At 42.4% G+C, this 22,608-nt stretch overlaps 1 protein-coding gene across 1 annotated transcript; it reads right to left on the bottom strand.

The window, feature by feature from the left end:
* Nucleotides 1-7,063: 7,063 nt before the first annotated feature.
* On the bottom strand, nucleotides 7,064-22,545 carry STYK1 (serine/threonine/tyrosine kinase 1). Its single transcript, XM_026106272.2, has 10 exons — nucleotides 22,352-22,545; nucleotides 15,371-15,473; nucleotides 14,282-14,425; nucleotides 13,077-13,325; nucleotides 12,622-12,803; nucleotides 10,856-10,939; nucleotides 10,393-10,601; nucleotides 10,107-10,147; nucleotides 9,732-9,828; nucleotides 7,064-9,161 (listed from the first exon to the last, which is right to left on the bottom strand). The coding sequence occupies exons 2-10, from the start codon at nucleotides 15,405-15,407 to the stop codon at nucleotides 8,957-8,959; spliced, it is 1,248 nt and encodes a 415-aa protein (XP_025962057.2). The 5' UTR covers nucleotides 15,408-15,473; nucleotides 22,352-22,545; the 3' UTR covers nucleotides 7,064-8,956.
* Between the last annotated feature and the right edge of the window lie 63 nt (nucleotides 22,546-22,608).

Raw genomic sequence — 22,608 nt, 5'->3', positions numbered from 1 at the left:
GGGGAGGCCTTCAGAGTGAAAGACATGCCTAACTCTCAATGTCCATCTCCACGGGCATTCTTGCTGTTGGCACAGGGCTGATCCTATTCTCGTCAGGCATCCAAGGAGTCTCGCCATCGATACCTCTCGATAGCGAGGAGCATCGATGCCTGTCCAATTCCACACCTATCAATAGACATCGATATCTGTCAGCATCGATAATTCCCCTCTCTTCGCCAGAATTGTGCCCAGAGTCCCCTGTGTGCCCTCTGCACACCCCCTTGCAGCCCTGTAGTGCACTCTGGATCACTCTTTTGCACAGAACGGGACCCCCCCAGCTGTCTTCTGGCCCCCCCAGCCCCCTTAGGCACCCTCTAGTCTCCTTGGAACCGCTCCAGATTTCTTCCTTCTACTCCGGAGGCATTTGTTGAGCATGTAGACCCCTTAGCACTGCACTAGTGCACTCTGCACTCCTCTTTCAGCCTTCCTTCTGCCCCATAGCTGCCTGTTGGGCCTCTGGGCCCTTTAGCACCCCTCTAGTCCTCTCAGAACCTCTCCGGATGCCTTTGTGGTGCCCCGGAGCCCCCCTTTGACCCTCCAGCACTCTCAGTGGCCCTCTCCTTTGCTCTGCACCCCTCTCTTGGCTGTAATTGGGCCCCAGAGTCCCCTGTGGGTCTTCTCCACCCCTTAGCACCCCACTAGTTCACTCTGAACCACTCTTTTGCACAGAATGGGGTCCCTGAGCTCCCTTCTGGCCCCCCAGCCCGTTTCGACACCCTCTAGTCTCCTCGGAACCCCTCCAGATTTCCTGCTTGTTCCCCAGAGGCCTTTGTTGACCATGTAGACCCCTTAGCACCACACTAGTGCACTCTGCACTCCTCTTTCAGCCTTCCTTCTGCCCCAGAGCCCCTCTTTGGCCCTCCAGCACTCTCAGCGGCCCTCTCCTCTGCTCTGCACCCCTCTCTTGGCCAAAATTGGGCCCCGCAATCCCCTGTGGGCCCTCTGCACACCCCTGAGCACCCCTCTAGTGCACTCTGGAGCACTCTTTTCCATGGCTTGGTCCCCTGGGCTGTCTTCTGTCCCCTCAGGCCGCTTAGACACCCTCTAGTCTCCTCGGAATCCATCCAGATTTCTTCCTTGTTCCCCAGAGGCAGTTGTTGACCATATAGACCCCTTAGCACTGCACTAGTGCACTCTGAACCACTGTTCTGCACAGAATTGGGCCTCCCAGCTCTCATCTGCCCAGCAAGCCCCCTTTAGACACTATCTAGTCTCCTCGGAACCCCTTCAGATTTCTTCCTTCTTCCCCAGAGGCATTTGTTGACCATGTAGACCCCTTAGCACTCTCCATTCACTTGCTGCTCACTGCTGGGGCCTCTCGGGGTGGGGAGCTCTCAGCCTCAAGGCTTATGATTCTTGATGTCAGGGTCCCTCGACTCACAGGGGTTTGGGCATTCGGCCTTCTCGGTTCTCATGCCGCCCCTGGTCGAGAGTGCTCGGATTCGAGGCTCCTAGACTGGCAGAACTCTGGGGGTCAGGCACTCTCAACACATACGCGTCTCAGTGCCAGTGCCTCTGCAAGTCGAGGCATCTCAACTCCCACGCTGCTCAGGGTCGATGTCCCTCAAATCGCATCTCTCTCCTGGTGTCAGTGTGTGGAGCTCTTTGGTGTCCGGGGGGGGGAGGGGGGGTACTTTCTGGTCACGTGAATCTGGGAGTCAGGACTCCTTGGCATCAGGGACACTAAATTTGCAAGGCTTGTGGTTTTGGGGGTTCACAGGGTCAAGGTGCACACTGGTCAATGTCTGGGTCCCTCGACTCACACAGCTCTGGGTGGGGGACCTCTCGACTCACATGCCTCCCATGGTCAGGAGCTCTTGGGTTCGAGGGCCCATGACAGGCAGACTTGTGGAGTCGTGCAGTCTCAACATGTCCTAATCTCAGTGCTTCAGCCTCTCCATTCTCCCATGCCTCTAGGGTTGGTGCCCCTCAAATCATGCTTCCGTCTCGCTGTAGGGGGTCTTGATGGCAAGCACTTTGGGCATAGGAGTCCTCCCTGCTCACACGCCTCTCGGGGTGTGGGACATCAAATTGGCAAGGCTTTTGGTGTCGGCAGCTCATGGCGTGAGGGTCTGCCAACTTGCACACATCTCCCTGTCGGGGAATCGTGCCGTCAGGGCGGGATGCCTCTCAAGTCACGTGCTGCTCACTGTTGGTGCCTCTCAGGGTCGGGAGGTCTTGGGGTAGAGGCACATACTGGTCGATGTCAGGGTACCTGGACTCACACGGGTCTGGTTCCTGACCTGTCAGCTCGCATGCCGCCCATGGTCGAGAGTGCTCGGATTCAAGGCTCCTAGACTGGCAGAACTCTGGGGTCAGGCACAGGGTTAGGCCCTGGTATCAATAATATGGCATATCGTTATGTCCCAACATCAACATACCAAAATACCGCTATTATGGTGTAAGGATATACCTGGTTGTAAATACAGAGTTTGTATACCATGATCAATTCACCCCAATATTTATACACCCTGACATTGATATGCCTCAAAATTGACAGCATGGGGTATATTCATAGACCCTGACACCGACAGACAGCAACATCGATGGCATGGCATATCTCTATGTTGTGGCACAGAATTCCAGCAATAAGGATGTCGGGGCTTATCAATATGCCGCAGTATCGATTTGGGGGCTTATCAATATGCCGTGGTATCGATTTCGGGGCCTATTGATATAATTCTTTACTGATGTTGGGGTGCATCAATATGCCTTGGTATCAATGTCAAGGCTTCTCGATAGGGCACAGTATCATTGTCCAGGTGTATCTATACACCATGGTATCGACGACGGCGCTTGTTGATATCAGGGCATAGCAATACCCCGGTGAATCAATGTCAGAGGCACTGCTGGATGCCAGTATCGATGTCAGGGCACAAAGATACCCCATGGTATCGATGTCGGGGCGTATCTCTGTCAGGGCTTATCAATACACAGCGCTTTCGATGTCAGGGACTATCGATACACCACACCATCGATGACAAGGGCTCTTGATGCTGGGGTTGTTGTTAGTATCGATGTTGGGGCTGAGGTATTGATGACAGAGCATATCACTATGCAGCGGTATCAATGTTGAGGCCTACTGATAAGCCACAGTGTCCATGTCGGGGGCTATTGACATGCTGGGGGATTGATGTTGGGGCTTATTGAAACGCCGCAGTTTCAATGTTGGGGTTATCGATACGCCACGGTATCAATGTCGGGGCCTATCACTATGCCATGGGATCATTGTTGGGGCCTATTGATACAACAGGGTATTGATGTTGGGGTTTATTGATACGCTGCAATATCGATGACGGGGCCTGTCAATATGGGGACATATCCATACTCCGAGGAATTGATGTCGGGGTTGTATTGATACAACGCAGTATCAATTTGGGAGCCTATGGATACACCCTTGTATCGATGTCGGGGTGTATCCATACGCCACGGTATCAAGGTCGGGGTATACTGAAACGCCATGGTATCCATGTTGAGGGCTATCAATATGCTGCAGTATTGATGTGGGGGCTTATTGATATGCCACTGCATCGATGTCGGGGACTATTGATACGCCACAGTATCGATGTCGGGACATAAAGATACACTGTAATATCCGTGTCGGGGTGATCTATACGCTGCAGTATCGATGTTGGGGCCTATTGATATGCCACGATATCCTTGCCGGGGCCTATTGGTATGTCGCAGTATCGATGTCGGGGAGTAAAGAGACACCGTGGTATTGAGGTCGGGGCCTATCGATCTGCAAGCCCGTCGACGTCGGGCGCTACAGACATCGCAGCCTGTGGATACACAGCGGTTTCGATTCTGGGGCTATCGATGTTGGGGCCTATCAATACGCCACGGTGTCAGTGTCGGGGTATATCAGAACGCTGTGGTATCGATGTTGGGGACTATTGATAGGCCACGGTATCCATGTTGGGGGCTATCAATATGCCACAGTATCAGTGTCAGGGCTTATCTATACGCCATGGCATCGATTTGGGGATTTCCTGATACGCCACAGTCTGGAGGTCGGGGCATAACAATACACCGCCATAGCCATGTCAGGCCTTATCAATATGCTGTGGTCTCGATGTCAAGGCATAAAGATACACCGTGGTATCTATGTTGGGGCCTCTCAGTATGCCAGGGCATCAATGACAAGGTATTGACAGACCACACTATGGATGTCGGGGTGTAAAGATATGCTGCGGTATCAATCTTGGGGCTTCTCGATGTTAGGGTCTAGTGATACTCCGCGGCATCAATGTTTGGGTCATATCAATAGGCAGTGGTATTGAGGTCCAGGTGTATCGATAACCACGGTATAGGTGTCAGTAGCATATGGATACACCATGGTATCAATGTCAGTGCCTCTTTATGTGCCACGGTATGGATGTCAGGGTGTATCGATACTCCGCAGTATCGATGTTGGGGCCTATTGATACCAGGGCCTACTGATGTTGCAGCCTATCGATATGCTGGGGTATCACTGTCGGGGCCTACCAATGTGCCATGGTATTGATGTTGGCCTATCTCTAAGCCCCAGTATCGATGTCACAGCCTACCGATACACCGCATTATCAGTTTTGGGGCTTATCTATATGCCGTGTTATTGCTTTGGGGAGGTACAGATAGGCTGTGGAATCGATGTTGGGGCATAAAGATAGCCCACAGTATGGATATCAGGGGCATTTCCATATGTTGTGGTATCGATGTCAGTGTCTCTCTACACACCGCGGTATTGATGTCAGGGCCTGTCGATCTCGGGGCTATCGAGATCTTGACCTATTTATACACCGCGGTATTGATGTCAGGGCCTGTCGATCTCGGGGCCTATCGAGGTCGCCACCTATCGCTATGCCACATTCCCGATGTTGGGTTGTAATGATGCTGGAGCCCATCGATGTTGGGGCCTACCGATACACCACGGTATCGATGTGGGGGCCTATCTCTATGCCTCTGACTATCTCTATGCTTTTCCATAAAACAATTTCTGTGAAAAATTTCCTCCAAGTCCTCATGGTGGTTTAGCTTATGAGGAAATCATGCATGAGTCTACAGTGATGCCAGATCCCTTCATGTAGACCCATTCACGATGGGAGGCTGTAAGGAGGACAGGACCAGACTCTTCTCAGTGGTGTCCAGCGACAGAACAAGAGGTAATGGGCAAAATCTGAAACATGGGAAATTGCACATGAACACAAGAAACACAAGAAAGCACTCTTCACTGTGAGGGTGAATGAGCAATGGAACAGGTTGCCCAGAGAGACTGCAGAGTCTCCATACCTGGAAATATTCAAAACCCAACTGGACATGGCCCTGGGCAACATGCTCTAGGTGACCCTGCTTGAGCAGGGGGGTTGGACTAGATGATCTCCAGAGGTTCCTTGCAACCCCAACTGTTCTGTGATTCATGCATGAGTCTACATTTTGAGGATCAATTAAATTGCTCGTGTTTTTCTTTGTTATTTTGGAGACTGCCTATATGGGAAGGATTTCTATATATACTACTTAAATTATCACAAACTGTTGTTAAAATAGGACAGTTTACTAGTCCACCTGTATAATCCCTGTTATGCCATCACAAAACTCAGTCTGATTTACATTCAGTCACTTCCCAACATATAAAAGCTAACCTGGGGAAAAGGCAGTCAAACCAGAATAAGAATGTTTACATTGGAAATCAAGCCACTTTAATGAAAGGAAATTAAATTTATACCTTATCATTTAAGAGGAAATTGTCCTTCTGTGGACAAATTCATAAGCAGGGTGTTGGCACAGATTTGCTCTCAGGTAAAACTAAAGCAGGTCTTTTGTTAGAGGCTGTGAGGTACTCAGCATCCTGAATTCCCACGGATTCCCTTGATCAGAGCTTTGATAACAGAAACAAAGGATCAGGATTTGTGTAAACCAGAATAGTGCTTTCTGTGACGTAACAAGATAGGGAGCTTTTAGAACAGTGATGCATTTGTCACGTTTATCTCTCTGTTTATCTCTCAAACTTCCCTATGAACCACTGTACACTATTCATCAGGTATGCAGGAGCACTGTGGGTTCTGTTCAAGGTTTTGAGATTGTATTGCATATCTGAAATACACCTACCTTTCACTGACAAGACCTTTGAGAGTATTCCATTCTTGGGTAGGAGGTTTGAACTGAGCATACTTTTTAATGAATAGTTTATTCACAGAAAAAAATAATATTGGATAACTAGCAATTGTGAATTTGACGTAAATTGACTGGGTACCTTTGAACCTATTTTCAAATGGGGGAGAGAGAACAGGATGTTATTAAAAATGTCTGTTTTACTGTTTTGGAAAGAAGACATTTCAGTTCTTCAAGACAGATTTATACTGACAGTGGTTATGGCCATTACTGTGGCAATTAGCCAATGCCATTAGAAAAGTTAGAAAGCTAAGTGAACAATGTTTAATGGAATTTTCCATGTTCCAGTACAGAGAGATCATCTATGTACTTTTTGGACCAGCAGCACTTCTACTTCTGGTTGCAGAAAACAGATGGAAACATAGTTTCTTATAAAGCCCACCTGAGATAGAAAAAAAGCAACCACTCCATTCATGTTATTTGTATTTAAAATAGAAAACATCATAACATTGTCTGTGGAAGAAGACTGATAAATTCTGATGGCAAACAGAATCTAAACTTCTTTTTATGGTTAAATGGGTTTAATATCTAAACTGATTTTTTAAGACTTCCTCCAGCTCTTTAGTCAAGTTGATACAAAAACACTGGTTAGCTTTTTTCACACATCCTTGTTTATCAGTCTTGCACCCAACATGGTTAACACAGTTAGTTTTGGCCTCACAGGATGCTCCAAGCCTTCAGCTTCTACTGAAATTATCAGGGATTCAACTACATAAAATGCTGAAACCTAACGAATATAACAGACTGCAATTAGTCTTTTGTGGGTTGCTATGGCCTTCTAATTCAAACACATAAAAGGGTCATGCTAACTGAAGAGATATTGAATGAACTGACTAACAATAAACCACACAAAACTTATTAGAAGTATTCCTTTAATATGAATTTATTCTTTTTTTTTACTAGTGTCTTTATTGCTCCAAGTGCCAAAATAATTAGAGAAAAGAATGTTTTTTAGGGTGCTTTCAACTCAGGCAGAAGCAGGAAGAAGTGGAAGTCAGATGAGGAAATTTGTTTTGTGAACAGACTGATTCTGCTTATTTTGAAATGAAGGCAAAAATGTTCATGACTTCAAGAAGTGCCTCTGATTTTTTTCAGAAAGTTTGCATGTTTATTAAAATTGTGTTATTGATCAAGCAAAAATCTTCTTCTTTTTTTTTTAATTACAAAGACATATCCCTGTTCCAGGCAGACGCTGAAGGCACACAGGTACTTTTCCACTGGGATTTCAACTGCTCAGCTGCCCTAGGTCAAGTCTTAGCATAGGCACTACTAATATCCGTGCTATAACGCTGGCACAGCCAAAGCCTACCCATAACTTGGTAGTCAAACCACATGCACTCATATAAATCACCAGTGCAACTACCCTAGTCATTAAAATCCTTACTGGAACAATGCATGGCATATAAATGATATATAAACATACCACATAGCAAAAATTTCTCACACTATTATTTTAAACTGAATCTTGAGTTCACATCCAGCAGCTCAGTGGGCATAAATTCATCTTCTCTGTATGATTATCAAAGTGCTTGTATTATTACTGTGCAAAATCTTGAAACAGCTCTGTTATCCTCACAGTATTCACAAAATGCTACATACTGTCAATTTGTCATAGGATAGTTAGGAAGTCAGCATTCAATATCCATATTCTCACTACAGAAGTCATACAGTAAATGTATCACCATACATACAATATGCAGTATATTCTCACCCCAATCACACAGTGTCACTGTGCACATTTATTCTTATTGTATGTTGTTTGTACTGTAGCTCAACCTTTCTTGTTTGGTGTATTCAGACCATTTCTGTATTCTTTTCACAGTAGCTGTTATAATTAAGGCCAGATGTCCCCCCCAAAAAACAAAATAATTAAGTCAGCAACTAGCAGCTTAAAGGAAAAGCACATGAATAAATCATCTGCTCTGCTTAAATGAATGATCAGTTAAGGACCATCCCTGAGAACTTAAAGTAAGGACTTTTCCCTGAGATGATGGGATAATAGGGATTTTGCCTTGCAGTACTCATGTGACCCTACAGCTACCATAGAAAAGACACAATCTACATCAGGAAAATGTAGTACATTAGTGTAACGACTTCTGCATCCCCAGATATGCAGGTATTTTATTTCAATAGAATATACAGTTCCCCTTCTCCCATGGGGAACTAGGGCATAAAGCACCAGGAGAAGTCCCAGAGAGTTACTGGACACTTAAAGGCAAGAGTGCAACTGACTTAAGTGGGTCCTTAGTGAATGTGTAACTAATGGACAGGAAACTATCCATTTGTGTTACCTATCCTGTCCACTTTCTCCTGCAGGACTGTGCTCCATAGCATAATCCCCAGAACATCACCTACTTTCTCTTTCGAATACCCCAGTAATGCAGTTTCGTGGGACAGAAATAATGGGGAGAGATTTCCAAAAACTCTCAAAATGCTTCTTGATATTCTGGATCAATTTTCTCTCTTTTTGCTTTAACTCAAATTTCCCAACACATTTTCTGTATCTTCCTAAACCCACTTTGCTCCCAAATGACCACTGCTGTGTTTGGTTGGACCCTTTCTAATAGAGTGGTATCAACAGGGTGAATTAATAGTAATAATACTGCTAATCCATTGTTTCAGGTGTGAAGGAGAAATCTGAAATATATAATGTGTTTAAAAAACAAAGGGATACTTCCCAGGATACATGCCTCATTCTGAACTTTGACAGTGTCTAGAAAGCAGCAATGTCAGAGACTTCTCCTTTCCTGACATGTGAAAGGTTCCTTCAGAGTACAGCGTAGTTGCTCACTAGACTACCCACATCAACACCAGCAACATTAGCATAGAATTCAGGCACCACCATCTCAGGTACCTGCAATACTTCATGGTCATTGCTGCACTTTATAGCTGTTTGTAGGCACTGGGTCAGGTCTGCTGGGGAAGGCCAGCTAGTTGCAGTCCACTGCCAGCAGGACTTCATGATGCTATACCTGCAGGATGGAGAAGCAGGGAGGAGCTGGGAATGAGAAGCACCAACACAAAGTTTTACTACAGTTAAGACATCTCATACTTCAGTTAGAAACTGAAAAGAGGAAATGATTGAGTTTAGTGTTCCCTTTTGAAACAGCAGATGGGATTCCTTATGGACAAAAGTGCCTCTGAATACTCAAAAACTGTCTTCACAAGAGGAACTATAATGCCCCGGATCATTCCCCACGGATGGTTAGTTCATTTCAGGGATAATTCCACCACTTTCAGGAGAAAAGGAAAAACTTACTCCAGAACAGTCCCGCACCATGCAGGGAAGCAGGGGAACAGCAAAATGGAAGATAATAAAACAGAAACAAAATCAAATTTTAGAAGTGTGAAAGAGAGCTTTAGGTAATTAAAGTTTCATGCAACAGAATCAAGCAAGAAGAGGTGGCAGACACATGAGAACAAGTCTCCTCAGCTAACAAGTAACTGTCTAGTTTTATTTGTCTCAAATCATTTGGCTTTTTTCACTTCCATTTAGTTTGGCAGATCTCCAATTCAATTGTCCACAAATCAAGTATCCTTACATGGCTTGCTGGCAACTTGAGGGCCGTTTCATGATGTTCCGTTTCTGCAGGTATGGTAAAATGTCAGAAGGTGGCACCTCAGGATATGGTGGAGCACCTGGAAGAGGAAAGAAATAACAGGAGAAAAAACATAAGGGAATGATTGCAGATAGCAGCTTCTACGTAAGAATGCCTTCCTTTCCTACCAAAACTGATTCTTCCTTTCCTACCACAATTCCTATCAACAGAAATTCTAAAAGGATCTGTCAAGACTTTACAGATTGGAAAAAATAGGATGCTTATTTAAAAGTTCACTTTACAATCTCAGATTTGAGACTTTGGATCTTAACTTGTTAATTGGCTTCCTTATATCCTTTTTTTATTTAATCTTCTTACCTAATGTAACCATTTCATATAATAGAATTCCAAAAGACCATCTGCAAGAAAAGAAAACAAAACAGTGTTAAATTTCCATTCTTGGCTGAATGAATGAGGTAGCTAGCTTAAACAAATACAGACAACTACGCATGACCTGCAGAAATGAGAAGGTATGAGCTACAAGGTGGAGCACTGTGATAGATAGATATGCCTTACTGTGAAGTTCAGGGCATCAAATGATGCATAAAGAAGTGAAAGAGGCCTGACAGCCAGATGAACTTCCAGTCCAAAAATGAAAACATACATGTCTGCCTTGATGCTGAGGGCTTTCTTCAGGAGTCGCTCTGGTGCCTGCCACTTGAGAGGCACAATCTGTGTGACCGAGCTGGCACCATATGTGTGAATTTCATAGGCCAGCCTCAAACCACAGAGTTTGGCAGTGAAGTTGTGCTGAAGGAGGACATTCCTGGCAGCAACATCACCATGGAACAACTTCTTCTGCTCGAGGTAACCCTGCAAATTTGGAGGAGGACACCATGATCATTATAAAGGGAATTTTAAATGAAAGAAATTTTCATATAGTTCGTACCCAGCCTCCACACTGCAGAATAGAAGTCTATGCTCAGCAGAACAATGCAAGTATATCTGGCTTGTCTTTAACAAACCACATCCTCAGTGCTTAGACCAAGAAGTTTCAACACCATGCAGGGACTTGTGTTGCAAGCAAGCCAGCAGGAAAAAAAGACCGCAAATCTGAGCAGACTTACCAGAGCTGCTGCAACATGCTGTCCAACTTCATATATCTGCCTCTCAGTGATGTCGTAGGGGATACCATCCACTGTCATTACATCCTAAAGACAAAAGAGCAAACCTTGGAACAAAGAAATGCCATAGCTTTTGGGTACTGGGGAACATGTTTCCCTCTAATCTAATAAAATAAGTGCTACTTAATCTTATGCTCCCCAGATGAATTCACAGATCAACAGCAGAGTGACTGAAAGATAAGGGCACACATATGAGTGGTGCTGATAGATGATAAGCTGGGTAAGATGAGTATACTAGAGACAACTGGTGGATAAATTGAAGAGTGGAAAAGAGATAAACAGGTTAGACAGGAAAGGGCATAATGACAGTGGAGAATGACAATCCACGCAGAAGAATGAAAGAAATACTACATATTACAGTGATGAGTAGAAAAGCACACTTATAAGAACGAACATCTAGGATCAGACTAACAGCCCATCTCTCTCACTACCCTGTCTCTAACAGTGACCCTAGATGGATGGCCAATGGAGAGAGAGAACAAGGTAAGAATATGATGCTTTTCCTGAGTAGGCTTCCTGCCCCAACTATTTTCAGCTCAAGGACTTCCTGAGATGGTTAGGTTTCAACACGTTCAGTAACCTTTAACAGGTTATATTCCATGAATTTATTCAGTCTCATCTTGAACCCATGTGAAGTCTAAGCATCCACAGCATTCAGTGGCAAGAAATTCCATTAGTCAACTTGCTGCTGTATTAGGAACCACCTCCATTCATTTATTTTGAATAAGGCACTTACTAGCTTTAATTGCTTCCACTTCATCCTTCTACTGAACAAGACAGTGAGCAATCTCTGTATGTAGTGTTCCAGATGTGGAAGGATGGATTTATATAGCAGCATTTTGTTTATATGTCTGTCTTAATAATTCCTAACATTTGGTTTCCTTTCTGGCCTGAGTTGACAGTTTCATAGGACCAAATGTCTTCATAGAATCAGTCTCATGATTTCACTGCTCATCAGCAATGGTCAGATTTAAGCCCATTGGTTCATATGTGGAGCAAGGATTGCTTTTCTACATGCATCATATGCAGTATATATAATATACTGAATTCCCTCTGACCCTTTTATTGGCCAGTCTCTCAGTCTTGGAAGAGCCTTCTGCAAGTCTTCACAGTCAACCCTTACCCTTACTGGCTGGTATCATCAGCAACCTTCATCACCTCACTGTTATCCTGTTCTCTAAGACAATAAACAGCACCAGGTCCTAGCATATATCCCAGAAAACCTTCACTGGTGACCTCTATCCATTGCAAATACTAACCTCGCACTTATATGCTCTGTTTTCTATCTTTTAATCAATTAGTTATCATTCAAGGACTTTCTTCCTGATGTCATGACTGCTCTGTTTCCTTAAAAGTTTTTGGCACGGAACTTTGTTGAAAGCTTTTTAGAAACTGAGGTAGCTGTATCAACCCTCATTCTTATTCCAACGCCTGCCGACTCCTTCAAGGAACCCCAATGGTCTGCAAAGTAGGTCTGTAGTCTTTACAAAAAAGCATGTCATCTTTTCCAAACTATATTGTATTGATCCAGGCATCCACTGTTTCTATTCCAGTTCAGATTGCTTTGGAGCTTTTTTGCAGGTACGGAAATAGTTTAGACAGATATAGATGGATGCATGGACAGATGAAAAGAATCATCTATGACTTATGGATTGATATGTACCTAAGCAGTTTAAGAAGATATTCTACCATCACTTTTTTTGACTCACCTTCCGACATGTCCATAGAAAGGTCAACAGGTCACCAAGAGACATATCCTCCATGATCATATAAAGGGGGAGCTGGCCTACACAGCATCCAACCAATTCCACCAGATTCTCATGATGGCCAAGATTTTGATGGAATTTAATCCTTCCCAGGAAATCTTTTATTTCCCAGGGACCAGCCAGGTCTGAAAGAACCAAAAAAATCCCCAGTCTGTCACCACATGGAGGCAGCAAAGAACAGGGCAAGCAGCTTGAACATCAACATGAGCAGCAACCTTCTTTGGTCCTTACATACTGCTTTTGAATAAATACTTCAAGAACCAAAATGCCACTCTGATTAGCTAATGTGATACTGAACACATCCTACTCTTGCCCAGTAGTTACTGCAGAGTTCTGTTCAGCATCATATCTTTGATACAGATACCTGTACCAAAATGGATTCCTGTCATGTACATTACCTTGTAAGGCTTTCAGTACGACAGTCCTAGTACTCCTGGGGTTCTCAATTTTCAATTCTGCCCTGTAGATACTCCCATAGCTGCCATGGTGTATCAGCTCCAAAGTGCCTGATGAGAGTTTCTGTCGTGGTATCTCTAGTTCTTTAAGAGTCAAGGATACAGAATTTAGCAGACTCTCCACAGTTGTCTCACTCAGCCGGATGTAGGGGTTCTCTGCTAAGCTGGATTCCTGCTGATTCTTGTCATTCACTGGCAAAACAAATACACATGATACATAAATACAGAAGTGACAATACCCATTCATCTACTCCCTTTGATTTGTGCTCCATACTGTTTTTGGAAATCAGGATGAGGTAAGGAAATGTTGTTTTATGTACCTTATCCCAGCCCTTGAAAGGGCTATATCTGATGAAAAGATATAATGAGTCCAGAGACCTCTACTATATTTAAATATGAAAATATTCTTGCTGGTAAGACACCTCTATACTTGATTCCCATGTGGTAAAGTAACAACCATTTTCATTTGTCACCAGTTACAAATTATTACAAAAAAAGCTTGCACAGGATGTTCGCACAAAGGCTTTATCTTTGTTCTCAATTATTTCCTTTAATATAGGCTGATGATGCCTTTTCCTGTGCAGAAACAAAAATAGTTCAGATCTGAATTTCCATTTCCCCATGGCAGCATGTTCTTGCCGTAATGACAGCCCTTTTCCCTACCTTCTCCCCAGTCCCTGTTCTATTTCCAGTTGTCCCCACAGGAAGTGCGAAACAGCATCTTGAAACAAAATTTCTTTAATGACAGTGTAGAAAATAGATTAATTAGATGTGATTTACAGCAAAAAGACTCATGCACAATTACCCTTGTGAAACTGTCCTTGCAGTAGGACCCATGAAGGCTGTAACATAAACAGAATTTGCAGCTCTCAAGTGATCTTACTATAGTATATTAATCAGCCTATGGGATATATGGTACATTGGTTTAGATTCCTCCGATCCATTTATACTACAGATTCTATTACAGCTACTGCAAGTGGGGTAACAGAGGGTTCCCAATTTTGCTAATGTTCCTTGGGCTGCTGAATACCACATTTAGGCTCTTCAGAAATTCTACTGTCTAACAGCTCAAGCAATGGGGAAATGGGATTGACTTCTGGCCACTGAAACCAATACTCTTTCCTCTGCTCTGAAAACCATGATGTTACCTTGGTGTCCAGGTGGTGATGATTCCTCCTGCTTTGTTCTCATGCCTCGACAGTGGAGCCAAAGGATCACACTTACCAGGATGATAAAAGCACCCACAAGGAGAACTGGGATAATGATCACTTCAGTCTGGTATTCACGCAAAACTGTCAGCAGAAAAAGAAAATGGGAAGACAAGGAATGAGTGGCATAGCTCTGAAAATGACTGTGTGTGCAGCATTGCCTGACGCACACTGATTCTGTACAGCAGAGCAGTAATAACCTATTACAGTAATTTTCAACCTCAAAAGTATGTGTACCCACCCTGTGTTCCTTGGAATAGCAATTGAACACTTTTAGTGCCAAATATCTAAACCTTCTGAAGCCACTGGGACTCCTGCACCTCAGGTCACTGACTTAGGTGCCAAAATACAGAAGCTAGAAATTGTAGCCATGTGCCTAACTATTATCCACTAGTTAAATGTAGCTGACCCTGGGAGAGGGGTAGGAAGGAAATGGGAAAGGCTGGAAGTTGTTGAGCCTTCACAAGTCCTTGTAACAGTGCAATTAGAGGTTTAGCTTGTTCCATTAAAATTATAGGGAATTTTAGGGTGTGGTCACCTGATTTGGAATTTGACTGAAGACATTGCAATTAACAGGAATGTTGCAGTTAACCAACTCTCTTAAGTCCCCAGATTTGAAGGTGGTGCTATTCTTGCATGCGGCAACACCATATTTCAGTTCCCAAAGATGACAGAAACTGATGGAATCAAAATCTTACAAGACTGGGCCTTAGGAAAGCAGCAGAGAATCTTTAATGACTATGTTTTGAGGTTGTAACCTCATCTTTATGTCTCATTTAAGGTAGAAATACTCTAAGATGGCTAATATTTTGTAAGATGAATCCCAACCTGCATGACTAAAGGCTGCATTCATGTAAAAGTTTCTATCCTGAGACACAATGCAAGGAAAGCTCAGTGAAGTTATTCTGTGTGGACTGGGGATGGAGGTAGAGGAGAGTAAAAGCCTTTGCCCACTTTTAGCAAAGTTGGCCTTGTTGTTCAGCATATGAAACCTTATTAAAGGAAGAAGTGCACGCTTGTGAATCTTACCACATAGCTTGTCATTGCTGCTGCATTCCAGTAGCATGCGTGTGAATCTTCTTACATCCCCTGCCACGTTCAATTACAAGCAATTATCGCCAACCTCTGTCTTCTGCAGAGACGTGAAGAATATTAATAAATTTTTTCAGGAGGACAGGATGATTTATGAAAAAGTGGGTGAGCTGAATATGGAGATTTCCACGCCTGTCAGTACTACTTAAGTTCAGTGGTAGTGCGAAGAAGGAGCACAGGAAGTTAGAAGCTTAGAAAATGACACGAGATATCCAGTACCAAATTCTATGAATTGGCAAGAATTTTAGAGTAAGTTTTTTCTATAGTGCTACACAAGCAATTGGGTATCTCTAGACCTACAGGTTGGCATATGCACAAACATTCATAATTATTAGCTCAATTATATAAAAATAATCTAGCTAATACACTTAGATGCCAGAATGACTCAGCCTCTTATCTTCTGTTTCACAACAAATGAACAGATCAGAAGCATGCATACAAAATGTCTGTCACCCTTGACTAGACCACTTGCCACAACTCCTATTATTGCTCCACAGACATGGGGAAACAAGAAGTCTTGCCATTAGGGCTCCCCAGTACTGAGTCCATAACATTGCCAGGTCTATAATTTGAATCAGAACATATGTAACTCCCTGATGTCCATGGAAGCACACTGGTAGTTGAAATTCCACAGTCTGTGCAAGCATGCACCTTTCCAGCTGTAATTTCAGATATTATTAAACCAATCCCTTAGCACTTGCAATCATACACCTACAAAACCTTCCGACTGTGTATGTGACATATACAATCTCACTCAGACGGAGCTAGATTCACCAGTGTATACCAGTGACTTTGTATTGTGCCAGGATTGAAACACAGCTGCAGACCCCCCCCAAACACATAACTGTGTTTCAGCTGTGCTATATTACAGGGGGAGCTTGAAGCAGACATGAGGTATGGCGTATCTGGTCCATAATTCTATTTATGTTTCCATGAAGATCCTTTTAAAGGTTAATTTTATTTTATTCTATGTTCAGTTCCTATCTGTTCTTTTCATATGAAGGAAATGCTTCTGCCTGTAAATATTTGTCCATGCTAATACCCTGTAAAAATTTGTATTTCAATAAGAATTGATATATGTGGGCTTTTTTATTCTCTTGAGAACGCATAAGAGTTTTAGAAGATGTACCACTGCTACACAAAGCCTACTATCTTTGCTGAAGATAGATTTAAACAATAGACATGGGCCCAGTGGTGCTGCGCTGATTTACATCAACAGAGGAGCTGGAGTATTATTTTTAAATTGTGAGAATCAGTGTGGTGAATGGTGATGGCCGACAGAAAAGCAAGGCATGTACATTTAGCCACTGTTACTTATAAACATCACCAGAAGTTTAACATCTGCAGCTTCACAAACAACTTCACCTAGAATGTTTTATATGCAATAGGACCTTGATCTTGTAAGTACTTACTTTATTTTCAGCTGTGCATAGAAGGCTATTACCCTCAAGAGCAAATGTTATACATTCTTATAGATACTAATGGGGTTTATGGAAATTGATGGTACATAAAACAATAAACAGATTTTGTTCTCCGGGTTAAAACTGAGGAGTAAATTTATGCTTTTACCAATTGCACAAGGGAGGCACTGCAAAGGGGAAAAGAGGAATACATACACACTTTAAAATATTGCAAAAAGTCTATTCCATTTTTTTATTTCTTTTGATTCTTAATATGTTAACAAATTCGCTTGTTTTCAGGGTGTGGTTGTAAAGTGAATCAAGCCAAAAGAGTAATGATACAACAATAAAATCAATCCAAGCTTCTCAGATACACTCTGAAAGCAAGCAAACTAAGTAAACCTACACTGGATATAACACATATGCACACTCACACACAAATACATATGCACAATGCTAAGGGGAACAGTCCTAGCGTCTTTCATTCTCAGACTGACACAGATACGTTATGTTGTGTCAAGACCAGTGCTATCTAGATCAGAAGAACCAGAAAGCTGAACAATGTATTCTGTATTACTTCAATTTAGAATTTCCATTGGAAACTGGTACAGTTGGTCAGTTGGTGCAATCACAGGTAAATTGTCAGCTTCTTTTTTTTTAATTATTCTTTTGCACACATTGAAATCTACTCATTGAAATCCTTGGATCTTCATTTCTCTTTATTGTTTTCTTTCAAAAATAGATGCTCTCCTTGCCTGGGCCTATTTAATATTTCAGCTATAGAAGATATAGAAGATTTTCTTCTTATTCAGTTGAAACTCCTTGACCTGAATCTTTATTTTTGTTGTTTAAACAGATGCTGGAATTTTCCTTTTTCTCTTGGACACATGCATTTTCACTAGATCCTCTATTGTGAAGCAAATCAATGAGACTTGACATCTTATCTAAGAAAACCAGTCTGATGTAGTTAGGAATGTAATAAAAAATGACAGGTAACAAGCATAGTGCTATGCCATTCTTCTTTCAGAATGTCAAGGACGAAGGTAGTAGTGATATGTTCCAGTTCAGCTTCAAATTCCAAAGCCATTTTGAAAGACACCTTACCTTTCATACAGTTATAAGAATGCAAATTAAAATTTCTGAAACAAATCTTTGCAAAACAAAGGAGTGAATGGAAGCAACAGTGAGCCATAAAGGTCTCTGCAAATGAGTTTTTAAAAGGTACTTGTTCCCCTGAAGGGAGGTCAGATAGGAAACAGGGTTTCCACTATGCAGATTTGGAGAGATGGGAAATCTGCTGCTGCGGCAGAAGGAAATTAATATGAATCAACCCAGCTAAAGAGGGCTTGAGGGCAAAGCTCGATGCTTTATTAACCCTCTTCAGACATTACATGGTTATCAGTGGACTGCAATAATGATGGCAGCCAGCCTTTCTTTGATCAATAGCTGAATCCAAAGCCCCTTCGGCAAGCTAAATGCACAATAAAGATTGCAGTAACTAGAAATAGCAGAAGCTGCTGCCCTTAGACAATGGGATACACTGCAAAACATGAGCAGAAGCTACAGGCAACAGTGTTTGCAAACTGGTGCTATCAGACTACTTGGTAAATTGGGGGGGGCGGGGGGCAGCGTCAGTAATTAACAGTCATTCCTTTAGTGACAGTGATAGGTTAGTGAGCCCCCCGTATCTGCCCTTCACTGACCACTTGTTGCCACATTTGCCAACATAATGAGCACTGGGGAAAAAAACCTGTTAACTTTCAGACATGTTTGTTCACCACACTGGACTGCCACCCCAGTAATTCTGACATACCACGGGGCAACATGGGGACAGGAATAAGTAGCCAAAAGAAGGCAGCTGTGAGGGCTGCTTCAACCAGTTCAAGGAGACCCAATACTGAATATGAACACGGTTTGGTAATGCAACTGAGCTGAATTAAGTGCTTCCCACTGCCAAAAAGAGGAGTATCTCTTTTCTCCTCTCTCTCTTCCCACTCCTCCTTGTTCTGCTCCCAGATGAGCAATTGATCACAAAGTAAACTGATTTAAATCACTAAGACAGCAGAATAATATTCACCTTTGTCTTCCCACTTTAATGTCCTAGCATTTTAGTGAGTGGTATCAGTTTGCCAAGACAATTAAGCAAGTGCCAAAGGAGGCTCAAGGAAGTGGCAGGAGCATACATCCAGAAGCAGCAACAGGGAAGATGTATCTCCCTCTACTGAGGACGGTGAATGGCTAATTTGTCTAAAGCCACATTGTAAAAACTTCCCCTGCATCAAATAGGTTCCACAGGCACTGTATGCCAGCATAAGCCCAGCTATGATTTTACCCCATAAACCCTACTGTGACTTTCCCCACCCCCCGTCACTCATTCCCACATGCATGCTGTCCCCTTACTTAGCGCTAGCACAAGCATTCACACAGCAGTGCTGTAAAGTGGATTGGGAAGCTGTTCTGCCCTAAAAATAACCATCCTCTCTTGCATGTTACACTGGACTTATTTTCTTAGCAGTCTTATTTTATGCTATTTAATTTGCTAGGATGTAAGAGTCAAGCAGCCTTAGTAACAGACCTAATTGTGAATACTGAAAAGAAACAGAAATATAGAGTTCTATATGTCTGCAGTAAACAACGGAATAGTTGGCTTGAGAACTGTAAGCATGGAAAATGCCTGTCGTTTGTTCCCACCACAGTCAGAAAAGCAAGGTGTTATATATATTCACTGTAAATAAACAGTTTCATTCATGAAAATGCCTGATTTGTAACATCAGTTCTCTTTATAAGAACAAAGTTCTAAATCCATGAGTCCTGACTAGCTATTCTGGCTAAAGGAATGGCTGATTAAATTAAGTACTGTGAAAATAAAGTCTAGGATTAATTGGGATCTTCATTAGACCCTTTAAAGTATATTTTGTAGGAGGTGACATGGGAATTAATGCAGTTACTTCTCCAGACTTCCTGACCAATATTAAGTAGGAGGTGACATGGGAATTAACGCAGTTACTTCTCCAGACTTCCTGACCAATATTAACTACACATCACTTTATTATCAGAATATCCTTACAGCTGTTTTTCACTACTCATAAAGACCAACTAAAGGTAGGTAAAGCACAGCTGAATAGTTACTCACTTCAATCTAGCATATTGCCTGGCTGATAAAAGGCAAAATAAATTCTTTAACCATGATGACTTCTATATAATTTATTGCAACAGAAGAATCATATTCTCAGGCTTTTCCAGTCACCATTTCTGTATTGCTTTTATTATTTTCTTCCTCTGTTTATATGACCTTCAGAACACAGCCACAAGTCAGGGCCCAGACAGTCACTGTGCACAAGTGGACTGTACTGGCCATGCAGATGAAAGGGAGAGTGCTACTGAAGAACTGCAGAAACCAAAATGGTGAGGATACCCACAATGTGTGGGCTTAGGAGGGCTTTGCTGTTGTGAACATGGCACGTAAGAGAAGAGGGAGAAGACAAGGAGCATGGAAAAGCAGACAGCAAAACAGAGATTTCTTCCTCTGCAGTGCCTACCATTTTACTAAAAGCAGCACACCAAACTAATCAAAAACAATTCCCACAGCTTTCAGAACTAACAACTTTATAGCATAGGAACATATTTCTGCAGAATGCTGCTTACCTGTTACACCGCATGTTCTGTCTCTCAATTCTTCTGCCTTCAGCAGACTTTAGTGACTATTTCCAATACCCCAGCAATCTCCAAGGAGATCATGACATCTTGGCAAAGTTTCTGTGGCCCATCAAGTTATCTCATCTCTCACTGTAATGTGTCTCTGAGCTACTAAGCAGCATCTCCAACTGTGTAGAATGGGGAATTCTGTCAATTCAGTCCTGGTCATAATGTACCAGAGCTGCCTCACTTCTGTCCTGAATAAGATTTGCTGGCAATATCCTGGAGCTCGTTGTACTGGAATGTGATAAATTCTCAGCTATAAAGATTTGGTAAGCCAACTCACATTCACACCAGCCGCACCAGCCGGTGGCCGTAACACTTTATAAGAAAACAAAATGTTTCAAAAAACAATGTACAGTGACTTGAGATTTTCTCTCAGCCCAAAATTACTAGCACTGCCTGAACATCAAAGCAGGCTAGCTGCTACTGAAGTATATTAAGGAGTGAAAGAAAATAAGGCTGACCACTTCTGAAGAGCTAGATCATGGAGAAAACAGCAAATAATGAGGTTCAGGCTGCTATTTGAACAGGTGATTAACTTATGGCAATCTTGGTTCCCTTCTGCTCTTGGGAGCAGCAAATAATAGGCAAAGTCAGCAGTCACTACTGCATTGAGAAATATGGGTGAGGAGGACCCTGCACTGCTGTGCTTTTATGCTACCAAGGTTAGTCCACACCAGCACCACATCACACATACACATATATACAAGATCTCATGGTGTTAAGTGTTGCTTAAACTTAGACTATCTCAAAAAATGAATTTATTTGCATAGCATGAGGAAGTTCTAAGTACAGAAGTGTGATACTGTGCAGAAACTGAATAGTGATTAAGACAATTTTTTTCTAATGCAGGCAAGCCATATGTATTTTTTCTGAAATATTAATGTCTATCTACATCAGATTACCTCTGAAATTAAGGCCACAATAAATTATTTGTCACAGGTAATCTGAAAAATTAAAATTAAAAAACCCTGAGGAATACATTAACCTGAAAACTCAGCGAGAAAGCTGTTCAGCATATGAAAGTCTGGAGGCCAGATTCTCGACAGCACACTCTTGCCTATGATTTTCATTTATGCAGTTCAAAATCACTTGCTACTTTTGAAAATGCTGGTCATTCTGTCTCTCTCTTACTATCTGAACTCTGATTTTGTTGGCAGCTGCAAGCATGAAGCCTGTAACAAACCCTAGGCCAAACTCAATACAGGTATTCTGGAACATTGTGACAGTAAAAGCTGTGAAAGCATATAAGAAGAATGAAGGAGCTTTTAAAAGACTGCACATACACGTATTTCTTGTAGAAAAATACTGCATGATACTGTATTACTGAATAATGGCTTAAATAGAACGTGAATCTGCTTTTATAAATGCATTAGCACAAGTTGCAGTTGTGTACACAACTTAGCTTCATAAGTTCCCGACTTTTTGACGTCTAGTTGTGCATTTAATGTAAACAGGTAAACACATAGAAAAATCTAGATATCTGCACTGCATTGGGTTAGAGTTAACTTCCTTACAGTTGAGTGATAATGATGGAAATCAAATATGCCTGTAAGTTATTTCATTTAAATCAACCTGAGTGTAGAAGAAATACCACTCTTTTCTTCTCAAGCCCCCAAATCATCAGGATAACATAAATTTATTATTACAGGTAACTTCAATATAAACAATAAGTACATGCGCAGATGTATATGCATACATACATGCACTCACACATATAGGCTCTGTATAGCTACATCCTAGTTCAGGTGACATAATTAAAGTCTTTTCAAAGATTTAAATATTTATTATATAATCTTTAGGTAGTGTTTTCTCTCACCTGAATTATATCACTTCTCCTGCACTGCGGTAGTCTCTCCGTGGAGCTGGCCTCCTGCTGCTTTCCAGTTTGTCTGAGGCCACTCCTGATAGCGCTGATGGTTATACCTTGTGTGGTTGTAACTAAGTTACTCCTTAGTGATTTTCCTACCCCAGACCTGCCCAACTTCAATTCTTTACTCCTCAAAGTCTTCTCAGCTGTCTCCCCAGAGGGATCATGTAATTGTTATGACTAACATGCCAGCTGATAGGTAAGCA

The sequence above is a fragment of the Dromaius novaehollandiae genome, chromosome 1 (assembly GCF_036370855.1).
Source record: "Dromaius novaehollandiae isolate bDroNov1 chromosome 1, bDroNov1.hap1, whole genome shotgun sequence".
Lineage (NCBI taxonomy): Eukaryota > Metazoa > Chordata > Aves > Casuariiformes > Dromaiidae > Dromaius > Dromaius novaehollandiae.
This window is presented reverse-complemented; position numbering and strand designations above follow the sequence as displayed.

Coding starts and splice junctions, on each gene's coding strand:
- STYK1 (XM_026106272.2), bottom strand. CDS start 15,407: ATGCTACTGGAATGCAGCAGCAATGACAAGCTATGTG. Junction 13,326..14,281: donor ATCACCACCTGGACACCAAG/GTAACATCATGG, acceptor TTGTTTTGCCAG/TGAATGACAAGAATCAGCAG. Junction 12,804..13,076: donor CGTACTGAAAGCCTTACAAG/GTAATGTACATG, acceptor TGGTTCTTTCAG/ACCTGGCTGGTCCCTGGGAA.